This window comes from Carlito syrichta, unplaced genomic scaffold (genome assembly GCF_000164805.1).
Source record: "Carlito syrichta isolate Samal-C Ts95f unplaced genomic scaffold, Tarsius_syrichta-2.0.1 Scaffold316419, whole genome shotgun sequence".
NCBI classification, from domain to species: Eukaryota; Metazoa; Chordata; class Mammalia; order Primates; family Tarsiidae; genus Carlito; species Carlito syrichta.
The window spans coordinates 231,208-243,829 of NW_007260515.1; the positions used below are offsets into that span (position 1 = coordinate 231,208).

The 12,622-nt window shown below is 43.9% G+C and overlaps 1 protein-coding gene across 1 annotated transcript in view; it reads left to right on the forward strand.

The window, feature by feature from the left end:
- The window catches only part of MYO1B (myosin IB), a 179,669-nt gene that overhangs the window by 76,457 nt on the left and 90,590 nt on the right, over positions 1-12,622 (forward strand). Inside the window, exon 5 of the mRNA XM_021707169.1 lies at positions 9,700-9,804. Coding sequence (XP_021562844.1) covers positions 9,700-9,804 — 105 coding nt within the window. The remainder of the gene's footprint in view (positions 1-9,699; positions 9,805-12,622) is intronic.

Below are 12,622 nucleotides of genomic sequence, written 5' to 3' on the forward strand. Positions count from 1 at the left end.
GCAAGACCTTCCCGGGCCACTGCAGGAGCCTGCTGAGTAGGGTCACGGAATATTCTCTGGGAAGGCCTTGCCTCGACTCTCACGTGGAGAAACAAGGCATCTATCAAGGGGGTTATTCCAACCAATATGGGAGGCCAGTGCTGGATGCTAGACCTTTCTAGCACAGTTTCTGGGTACTGCAAGGTGTTTTACCTTTCTTCCAAGACATCAAAGCCTGTGTGCTTTGACAGAATCAAATCACTGCTCCCAAGGAATACCAACTTAGTCAGGTTTTAGAAGCTTATCGGCACACCCTATCTTTTTTAAAAAATGAGGGAAGGCACCAGGAAAATGCTCACATTTCATTCAAGAGTTTTCTGCTGCAGCCTAAAGAATTTAGATTTTTGTATGTATTTTTTAGATATCTGGCAACTTTTCCATAAAACAGCCTCCAAAATAGAGGGGTTACTTTTTTTTTCTCATGCTCTTAATAAAAGCAATTCATGTGATTGGTGGTCTTGAGTGAGAATGACTTTGCAGATGGTGTCCAGCAACCTGGAAAAGATTCAAGCAAGCCACACTCTCTGAATCCAGACTCGGAGAGGTTAAGGCCACTGTTGTCTGTGAACTTTTTATGATAGAACTGATGAGTCAGTGAAGGAAGAGGAGGAGGAGAAGTGAGATGGTATTTCCGTAATGTTTCATCTGTCAAATGCTTGTGTTTTATGGATAAGAATTAGATCATTTCTTTTAAGATGCAAAAGTGAGATTTCAAATGTTTCCATTTTGCATGGCTGTTTAGTGGTCAGTCTTAGACATTTTGAATCCCTATTAATGGTGAGAAGAAAATCTGCCACAGGTGTTGATCACCTGAGCAAATCCATTTTACATAGACTCATAGAAAGACCTGTGCCTTGGAAGGCTCATCATCTGTTTTGACGTGGTCTTTCCTTCCTCCATGTTTCTTGTCATTACCAATTCCTGCACCCCAATGCAGCTGAAGAAAGAGTCCTAGAGCCCTTTGGAGGCACACTGTACCCTTTCTTTGCAGAGTTGTGTGGGTTCTAGCCTCTGGATGGGCAGAAACGGAAGAGGACTGGCATGTGGGAACCTTAAGGGTCAGAAAGCACAGTGTCGTATTATTAGAAGGGGTTTGGGTTATAGACCATCTGGGGGACAATCAGACAGACTCCTTTTGTAAGGTGACGCACCAAACTTGGCATTCATCTTCAGCTCACAAAGGTCTTCCTTACCTAGAGTTCAATTCTGCCTCTACCCATTGGTCTTAAGTCTGCCATCTGGAACCTTACCAAATTAGTCTACTTTCTTTTCTACAGAACATCCACTCAGTTATTTGAAGTCAACCATCATATCTACCTAGGGCTAAACATCCCCTTTCTTCAAAGATTTTTTATGTTATATCCATTTATTTATTCATTCATCCAATAAAAAAATTACCAAGTGTCTACTTGGTGAAAGGTACTGTGCTAGGTACTAGTGATACACTGGTGAGTCAGGCACCATCTGTACCCTTACTAGGTTTACACAGTCTAGTAGGGAACATAAACAATAACTCTTTACTATACATATGTATGCACATAGACATACAAACGACATGCAAAATCCAAGCACAGTGACAAACAAAGCACAGTGTGCTTATAAGAGCATGTCGCAGGAACATCAACTCTTACAAATCCCTTCTTGTCTTGGTCACACTGTTCGGGAAACATCCTACCTTGCCAATATGTTTTATGAATTTGCTTAGTTATGGGCATTTTTCTTGATCTGTCTGTACTCTTTCCTTAGGTGATTTCAACTATACTCTGATTGTGTTAGGGCTTTCTACATTCATGTTTAGAGCCAGTACCTTTTGTCTGATTACCCAGCTAATCTACTCAGTGTCTTGTAGGCATCTAAACTAAGTAGATACAAAACAGAACCCTTCATTTCTCTTTCCCTTTTTACAACAAAACTGCCCGATCTCAGTAAATGAGGCCACTAGTCAACCTAATTATCAAACTAGAAATGTCACAGTCGTCCTTGTTTTTTTTTTAATTTTTATTTTTTTATGTGTCCCATACAAATCCATTTTCTAATCCTGTGAATTCTGCCTGTAGAGTACATCTCCTGCCAGGCTGTTTCTTCCTTTTACTTGTGTTCATATGGAGTCTAAGCCACCAACCATCGTCTCCCTTGAGGACTCTTTGTAGCAATGTCTAATGGGTCTCTCTCTTCCTCTCTTGGCTACCCCCAGTTCCTCTTTACAAACACCAGCCTTTGGCTGTTCAGATCTCTCTGTACCTGTAGAAACTTTACTGGGACATGGCATCCTGGGAGAATTCTGTTACCCCTTTCTTTCTTGCCATTGACCAGTTCTTTCATGAGAAACAGTCTAATTCTCAGAGGCAGTACAGCTTCTTGTTTGTCACCAGAGTGACCAATGAAAATGGTGTCAAGGCAAGTTGAAAGCTTTGTCCTTTGCTGCAGCCTTTGTATTGTACCTCATGCCCACCCCGCCCCCACCTGCAGTCTTGTTCGTTGATACCTGCAAGCCCACCTGTCCATTTCACATAGCTGCATTTTTATTTTCACTTGGAAGGAGAGATGAAAATATTCCTAATAAAATAATTCCTAAGCCTCCTTAGTTTCTTTTTTTTCCCAGTTTTTTAGACAATCTTCCTTGTGCCTAGTGAAGTATGGTTTTTGTAGGGTGTTCTGATTGTATCCGTGTGTTCCCTGGTGAGTCATCAGCTGTGGATTGTGGTCATTGGTTAGTGAGTCTTGGCCATTCTTTACCTCCTGTGGAGCAGGAGTTCCCCAAGAAGATGGTGTATCCACTAATTAGCCACATCAGTGTATGGCATCCTCTTTCTTAGAGATGTGTTACCTTTACTGCTTTCTCCTGGAGCTAGATTCTGGCTGCTGGTGGGCTCATATGTCTTCCCTGTGAAAAACTTAGTGGAGATTGCTGGTGCTGTTTCAGAGGATTGGCATTCATTTTTTCTTAGGAAAAAAAAAAGTAAATGACACTGGCTTTCTCTGGTAGAACTCTATTGAGGCTTGGCGTTCATTCTTCATTCTGGAAGTTTCCTCCTCTTGGTATTTTTCTAGTCAGTAACTTGCCCCAGTCCCTACTTGCAGCCCTTTTGTCCCTGTTGTCTTCCCTGGATTCAGTCCTTCTTGGACTCCCGTTGTCGTCTGTCGTAAGCTGGAGAGTGGATGGCTGCTTCCCAGGGCGGTCCCCTGTCCCTCGGATGGGACCCTTCTGTGTACGGCATGTACAAGACGGTGCAGCTTCAGGTAGGAGGCTGGAGGAGGCTGCCACGGAGAGTGGAGCAGCGCTTCCCGGGTTCTCTGAAGCACTGGGCAGGCCTACGCCCTCCAAATCTGTTGGTGACCGATAACTAGAAAAAAGAAATAAAAGAGCACATAAGGCAATTGAAGCCCTATGTTTTTACTTAAGTTTCAACAGATATAACAAACGACTGAATTGTTGCAGACCTCTTAGAAACCTGCTCTCATGTGTAGACCAGTAGGAGTCTGTGGACTGGCCAGCTTTGAGTAGTGCTGGTCCGAGGGCCAAACGTGGACTAACACTGCCTAAAGGCCACTCGAAGCACGTGTCTTGTTTCTGAGCTTACTTCCTAGGCCTGGGATGAACTACAGTCTTGGGTGCTTTAGCTGTGTTGATCACTGAGACACCTTGCGCTGGGAGGTGGATATTCCTCCCAAGGCTGCAGCTTTCAAACACACACTGGGCCCTCATCTGGCATCTCCTGGGAGTCCTTTTTTTCACTCGTAGATCCAGCAGCATGCCCTCTCTCAGCCCCTGTGGAGACATGCAGTGATTTGCTGATTTACTCATATCTTTTTCTACTTGCCTTTCTTTTTGAAAGCAGTGGCATAAAAATTGCTTAAGGTTTTATTAGGACTTTAATTGTCATCAGGCTATCAAATTGAGAAAAGAGGTAAGGCACAGTGACTCACGCCTGTAGTCCCCAGCACTTTGGGAGGATGAGGTGAGAGGATTGCCTGAGCCCAGGGGTTCCAGACCAGCCTGGGCAACTTGGTGAAACCTCATCTACAAGAAATAGTTAAGTAAAAAAATTAGCCAGGCATGGCGGTACGCACTTGTGGTTTCAGCTGGAAAGCTGAAGTGGGAGGATTGCCTGATCCCAGAAGGTTGAGGCTGCAGTAGCTGTGATTGTGCCACTGTACTCTAGTGTGGGTGACAGAATGAGACTCCACCTCAAAAAAGAAAAAAAAGGAGTAAAGCCTAGAATTTGCATGTTGTTAAAAGTCTCTGTTTCACTGAGAGATTACTTACAGTAAAATAAAATAATGGAAGATAATACAGAAATTGTGCCCGGTATCTTGAGGAATTTGGAGGGGGGATTTCATCTCGATTTTGAGCAGAAAAGGGATGTCAGGCCATTTTCAATGTCACATCCTCTTATTCACTAAAATTGCTTTGTGTACATGTAGTTATTAAAAACTTTGACTGGGCATGGTGGCTCACACCTGTAATCCCAGCATTTTGAGATGCCAAGGTGGAAGGATCGCTTGAGCCTAAGAGTTTGAGAACCAGCTTGGGCAATACAGTAAGACCTCATCTCTACAAAAAATAACAAAAACTGGGTGTGGTGGCATGCACCTGTAGTCCCAGCTATTCTGGGGCTGAGGCAGGAAGATTGCCTGAGCCCAGGAAGTTGAGGCTGTGGTGAGTTGTGATGGCTCCACTGTACTCCAGCCTCAGCCACAGAGTGAGACCCTGACTCAAAAAAATAAAAATTAAAAATTAAAAATTTTGTGTTAATAAATACAAGAAGATTAACATTTCTTGAGGGCTTGGAATGTGTTGTGTACTTGTCACATGATATCTCTTTTCAATAAGAATTTTTACTTAATGGTTTATATAGAACCACTGTGTAGTATCAGGGGGCTTATTTTATAGGAAGTAATTAATTTAACTGGGTCATAAACTCTCCTGACTGTGATGATGTTATTTATTGGTCGTAAACATTGGAGATACTCTGAAGCTGCAGGGTTACATGACATGGGCACTTAGGGACAGACATGAACTCTCTGAGTCCTTTGGAGTGCTGTTTAATTCATTACTGCTGTAAGAAATAAAAAATGCATCAGGCCTCATAAAAGCACGCGAGTATTTTTAGGCAGTGACCTTGCAGTTCGCTACCGTGGATGCAGATAGTTTGTGGAGAGACTTCAAACCTCTGGAGGGGGGTAGGCAGAACATGAGGAAACCATCAGAATTACATTTCCAGGAGCATGGGAGTCAACCTCCGGGCCTGAGAAGATGAGCCCGATTTTAGAAAACATTTTAAGGTGTTTGGTTTCTAATTTTACAGTTACTTCAGTTTCTAAGAGCTCTTTGGCTGTCTGTTAGAAGAATGATGAAGCCTGCCTTGTTCATCAAGACCTTTGGCTTTAAATCCCAAGTGACCTTATCCTACTTTACATCTGTGATGGTTCTCCGACTTGGCCCGTGACAGAGGTGCCACTGACTTATTGTAGCCTAAACATCGTTTCACACAGCTGAAAATACCCACGTCAAAAGCAGATTAGCTAAGTGAGCTCAAGGCCAACATGTAGTGAGCTTCTGTTTTATTTGTTCCCCATGTGAGATGTCCATCCACATTTTATGCGAATTAGCAGAGATTCTGTGGCCCTCTTTCAGAAGCAGGTGACAGACACTTTTATTTCAATCAAAATGTGGCCAGTGGTGACTTCCCTTGGAGCAGAGGCCGCGTCTCTCGTTGCAAGACTCATGCTTCTGGTACTCCAATGGAGCAGCTCTCCGCTGCTTGTTGGGCCCATTTGGGAGGGCTGTGGCTGGGGTATTTTGCAGCCCTGCAGACTCGAGACTGCTGAAAGGGGGTTCCTCTAAGTACCAAAGTGCTTTGTTGGTATCTTTGTTTGTTTTTAGAGACAGGGTCTTTCTCTGTCACCCAGGCTGGCCTACAGGGGTGCAATCATAGCTCACTGCTGCCTTGAACTCCTGGGCTCATGGGATTCTCCTCCCTCAGCCTCCCAAGTAACTGGGGCTACAAGCATAAGCCACCACACCTGGCTAATTTTACTTTATTTTTTGTAGAGATGGGGGTCTCATTATGTTACCCTGGCTAGTCTTAACCTCCTGGCCTCAAGTGATCCTCCCTCCTCAGCTTCCCAAAGTGCTGGGACTACAGGCATGAGCCACCATGCCCAGCTAGAGTGCTTGTTTCATTGTACACAAACGTGGCCTCATGGACTTAGGCATTCTTACTCTTTAGGTCTCTGAACCACCAGATCTGTGCTCAGTCCCTAGAAGAACTTGGGTATCTTAAGCAAGGAGATAGAGCGGTAAAAGATAAATATAACAAGAGTGTGTGAATAAAATGTGTGGCTCTCTCTATATGCCACAGGACCTGTGTGACCAACATGTGACATATGTATCTACGAAGGAGATATCTGTTACTCTGGGATAAATGTATTAGAAGCTCTATGAAAAAAAAGCTCAGAACAAGCCTTGCTCACACATGTCCTTTTTTTTTTTTTCTGGACTCAGTGACTGAACCATGTACAGCTTCTGCAGGTCACATGCACAGGCTTAGATGTCTTAGGAGTGAGACGCCCAACCTTTTGTCCTCATGATTGCAATTGTCTTTCTTTGAAATGTTTCCCCTTTCGCATTCACCTCCTGCTATTTGACAGTGCTTTCTTTCATTTACGGATTACTATATGTCAATTCATATGATTCTATCCTTAAGTGCTAATCATATAATAATATATAACATATATTATTCCCAATACAGTGCATGTGTCAGAGAATACAGAATTCGTGTATCTGGACTTTAAAATCGTTACATGACTTCAAAATCCCCATAACCATAAACTGTCATCTATAACCCCTTTCCATTCTTTGTAGAAATTAATTTTGGTCTACAGGCCATTTGTCCATAGTGCAGGGCATGTGTTAAACATTAGATGTTCTCCAGTTTTCTGGGGAGTAGAGATTTTGACCCCAAAGACCTTATATTTTGTTCGTTCAATTATCAATGAATATTAGGATTCAGTTTACACTCAAACATATGGATGTACATAAATTTATATATGTGAGGTATCTATGAGTTAGAGAAAATGTTGAACCAAGAACTGATTCTAAGCAATGCTGTTATATTTTGCCATTTTAAAATGTCAATTTTGCCATTTAAAAATGTCAGTATTTTTGACAGTCACCATAGTTAAAAAAATAGACTTTGAAATATGGAGCATGATATTCAATTCTTGATTCTTTTCAGAAATATAATATTTCATTTATCAAGGTTGTTCCATACAGATTTGATTTGTCTGAATAGATAAATATTTGAATACAGATGCAAATTTACTTGAACTTTAGCACCAAAGAACCAAGAGGAAATGAAACAGAAAGCCTCATGAGCTAACTATTATTTCCTGTTTCCAATCTGGTAAAATATTATGAAAACAGCTCCTTAAATGATGTTGGATCTTGCAACTCATCCCTATGGGTTTACTCATTTCTCTAAAGTAGTGCCCAGATCATGAACTACTTGAGTTAAAGATCAGCATTATGTCAGAGGACAAAATAATAAGAGTTGTCTCTGTTAGTATGGCTTTGTTTGGAGAAAATTGCTCTTAATCCCAGCTTCCAAAAATGACTTATTAAAATGAATCTAGTAACAGAATTCCCAAAGATAAGAATCTGAATGTAGACACTCTTAAACAACTTAGGAATAAGTTGTTAAAACAATGAGAACTATATCCTTGAATTGTATTTAATTTAAATTAATCCATCTTTATATGCCAGTACATATTGTAGGTTTATATACAGTTTAACAGCCAGGTGATGTAAACCCAACCCAAATTCCAAGAGATCTGCTTTTGGCTCCATTTTCAAACAAATGTGACCCTGAGAGAAAGTGAACCCCTCTTGTTCTGGCCATGAACAATGTCTCAGAGGCTGGGTGCGCTGGCTCACCCCTCTAATCTCAGTAATTTGAGAGGCCAAGGCGAGGAGCATCGCTTGAGTCCAGGAGTTTGGGACTAACCTGGGCAACATAGTGAGACCCCCATCTCTTAAAAAAAAAAAGTTAGTTGGGTGTGGTGGCATTTAGTTGGATGGGACTGGACTTGACCTTCAGGTCTCCTTGTGAGAATGAGGTCAAAGTTGGGCGGAGGGACTGTTAGTGGCACCTGAGGATCTTCCCATGAAAATATGGACAAAGCTGAGATTGCCCCTGCATGTCTGTGAGCAGAAGGACCATCGCTGACACCTGGGGAAGACTCACCTATCCATAGAAGACTTGAGACAAAGCAAGATGTGGAAACGATTGGTTTCCGGACCTTGACTGCCCAGACCAGGGAATGTGTTTCATCCTCCTGACATCTAATAGTCGAGCATTTCCTGGGTCCTCGTTATGGGACATTAGAACAACTGATGAGCACAGCTCAGTGGGAAACAGATTCCGTGGCACATAAAGGAGGGGAATGCAGCATCCTAGAGTCTTCTCCAGAGTCAGCAACATACACTGTCATAGTAAGGGCTCTGGGGAGCCCCGTGATGAGGAAACCGGTTTCCCTGCCTCTCACTCTCTGGGGCTCCAAGTTCATTTGACCTTGGGCCTCATTTTTCTTGCATATCTATGAACATTCCTCAGAAGTCAGCAATAGGGAATCAGGTGATGGGAGGCACAGGCTGAGAGGAGACGGACTGATGGGGAAAAATGAGGCAGCCGAAAATGTGTTTGTCCATTGGCCCGGCTGGAGCTGAGAGTTTTGTTTGCCTCACGTGGCCTCTTCTGTGGCAGTTTACCTTTTGGGGCTACTGCTGAGGCCTGTTGAAACCACTGTGCTCTGCAGGAGTGTTTCTTCTTGCTAAATCCTTACATTAGCTGCTTAGGTTTTGAATTGAGTTCATAAGTAATTCATTTGATGTAATTGAGAGCAAATCAGTTTGGTTTAGAACATATATTTGAGAAAGAAGAGTTCTTTTATTTATTTTATTTTTTTTAAGTGTCAGGTTCTTGCTTTGTTGCCTAGGCTGGAATGCATCAGTGCAGTTATAGCTCACTGAAGCCTCAAACTCCTGGACTCAAGTAATCCTCCTGCTTCAACCTCCTGAGTAGATAGGACTACGGGCATGCACCACCACACCCAGCTAATTTTCTTTCTTTCTTTCTTTCTTTTTTTGGTAAATATGGGAGTCTAGCTACATTGCCCAGGCTGGTGTTGACCTCCTGACCTCAAGTGATTCTCCTACCTTGGCCTCCCAAAGTGCTGGGATTACAGGTGTGAGCCACCATGCTAGCCCAGCAGTTCTTTTAAACTTTAAAAATTCATTTGGTAAAGCCACCCAGGTTACCAAGTTATTTTTGCCTTGAATCATTGATACAGTATAGTAATTGTGTGTAAATGATCACTCCTGTTGGCCATGTTACTAAGCATTTCTTTTTAACAGCCCAGCAATCACCTTTAAGCACAAGTCCTATTATATCTGAATTAGTGACATGTCACTGAATAGAAAGCACAAATGTTGAAAAAAGTTTTTTAAAGCTTCCAAAAATTTTTAAAAATTCCCAAACACCCAGGAATAAAGGCATTTGAAAGTACTATTAGTGTGTCTTCTGCCTCAAATACCCTCTCCCTGGCAAAAGATGTAAATCTGTCCGATTGATGAATGTGGCGTGTTTTTCCCTACAGAGGCCAGCAAGCTTGTTATGTCCTACGTGGCAGCTGTTTGTGGAAAAGGAGCAGAAGTCAATCAAGTCAAAGAGCAGCTTTTGCAGTCCAACCCGGTCCTGGAAGGTAGGACTCTGTGTTTGTGATGTGTCTGGGTGACTCGGACAGTAGATTCTGTTTTTGGGACCCTTCAAGAAGTGCCTGGTGGGCTGGAGGTGTTCCAGAAGAGCAAAGAATGGAAGAGGTTGAGACCAGGACCTGTGGAGCAAATAAATTGTGTGCTTGGAACTTCTGGCGTCACGTGCTTGGAGGAGGGAATGTTAACTTGTGGGACGGGAGCTTTCCCACAATGCGACTTAAGAGTTGTTGGATGAGAAGATGGTTTGTGGTCTGCAAATGGTAACCTGAATGCAGTATTTTTGAAGAAATGCCTTCGCTCGCTCCTGACCTTCAAGTCATGATAGACTTTCCTATGTGTGTCCACCTCTCTGGTTGGACGTGGGGCTGTCTAAGTTGGTGAGCTTGACAGCACTGTGACAGCACTTCACACCTACCATGAAGGATCAGCCTATGAAAACACAAGCACTGCCCTAGTCTTCCGGACAACTAAGTTTGTGCACACCATTGTCAGGGTGCATTTAGGAAAGTGCTTCAGCTGGCGGTAGGCATGGGATAATGAGGGGGAACCTCTCCAGCAAGCGTCCTTTTTCGAGTTATTTTGTTTTATTTATGTATTTATTTATTTTGGAGTCTGGGTCTCACTATGTTATCCAGACTGGAGTGCAGTGGCACTATCATGGCTTACCATAGCCTCGACCTCCTGAGCTCAGGTGATCCTGTTGCCTCAGCCTCCCGAGCAGCTGGGACTACAGGCACACACTGTCACGCCTGGCTAATTTTTAAAATTTTTTGTAGAGAGTCTCATTGTGTTGCTCAGGCTGGTCTCGAAATCCTGGACTCAAGCAGCCCTCCCTCCCGGGCCTCCCAAATTTCTGGGATTACAGGCATGAGCCACCATATTTATTTATTTCATTTTTTTGTTTGTTTGGTTTTTTTTTTTTTTTTTTTTGAGTTGAGTCTCACTCGGTCGCCCAGACTGGAGTGCAGTAGCCGCTCCCGGCCACAGCAGCCTCGACCTGTTGGGCTCCGGCGATCCTTCTGCCTCAGCCTTCCAAGTAGCCGGAATTACAGGCATGCGCTACCATGCCCTGCTGATTTTTTGATTTATTGTAGAGATGAGACTCACTGCCCAGGCGGGTCTCAAACCCGCGGGCCCAGACAATCCACTCACCTCAGCCTCCCAAAGGTGCAGGATTACAGGCTGAGCCACCGAGCCTGGCCGGTTCCCTGGTGGTCTAGTGGTTAGGATTCGGCGCTCTCATTTTTTGTTTTTTATGGAGTCAAGAGTGCAGTACAGTGGTGAACAGTTAATTTTCCTCATTCAGTTTTTATTTGAATTATTTACATTTGCAACTGACATTTGCTTTTGATGGTGCAGTGCTGTTTCATTATTCAGGATAGCACCTGGGGCTGATTATTTCTGTTGTCTGGGAAACTCACAAGACCCAGTTTTTCCAGGGCCATGAAAAGCCTGAGCCTGACTGGTCCGGTTAGCTCTCTGTTACTCGGCTGGGGCCGCCAGAATGCAGTACACAGACTGGGTAGCTTAAGCAGCAGAACTTGTTTTCTCAAACTTCCGTGGGCTAGAAGTTCAAGATCAAGTTGCCGGCCAGGTGGACTTCATTTCAAGGTCTCTTCCCTTGGCATGTAGGTGGCTGTGTATTCACATGACCTTCACATTGTGCTAGAGTGAGCCCTCTGGCATCTCTCCTCCTGAGACCACTAATCCTGCCACAAGGGCCCCACCCCCATGACCTCATCGAACCTTCCTTACCCCCACCTCCCAGTACTCTCACTTGGATGGTTAGGGCCTCGTACGTCCAATAACACTGTCAGAACATGAAGCCAGAGTTGAGCTCCCATAATGCCTTGAGAAATGGCACACACCATTAGAATAAACTATTCTGGCACTGGAAGCAGTAAGCCAAAGCCTTTTCCTGTTTGTGGCAAGCCATTGAAGGAGCTTTGTATCACAGTATGTCTTTACTATACTGTATCCTTGTGATGTGGAGTGGGATTTCTCAACCTGGACACTCTTGATTGGACCACACATGTCTTTGCTGTGGAGGGCCATCCTGTGCCTTGCAGAGTGGCCTGTCCTGTGGGTCTCTGACCTCTACTCACTGGGTGCTGGTTGCACCCCTGTGTTTATTTGTTTCAGGTGAAAGTATCTCCAGACATTGTCAGATGCCCCCTGGGTGTCAAAACCACCCATGAGTAGAATCTCTGGGCTAAGGGAGAAGTTTGGTGTAAGCTTTTAGACTAAGTCGTGGAAGATTTAACACAGGGCAGGCGGGGACCTCCCCAGTATAGAGGGACACAGTTCTGCCCAGTGACCGTGTACTCAACCTCTCCTTGCCTCTCAGAGAAGCTCCTGAATGCCGAGCATTCACCGTGACCCGAGACACACCTCTGTGCTCCAGTGTATTGGTTTATGCCAAGGAGATACCACATGTCTCTATCCCTTGGATAGCAGGACAGAAAAAAGCAAAGGCTGGGTTATCCTTTAGGTTGTTTTTGAAGTTTTCTCCCTTTAGTACCTTAACTGATGAAGAATCTGTCATGGAAAGTGGTGTCTCTTCATTTTATTGTTCCGGTATTTGATTTTGTATTCACGGCCTTGGTTTAAGTTGGGGGATGTCCATGTGCAGTGTTCCTGTATTGCTCATTTTAAGCTTGCTGCCATGGAAGCAAGGCTCGCTGTAGGAAGCCATCGCTTGCATCTGTGACCAGAATCTGCCTCTTTATGGGGTAGCTTTTGGAAGTAGGCTCCCGTGCAGGAAGTGGAGGCCGTGTCTGCCTTGGGCATCATCTGCCATGGGAA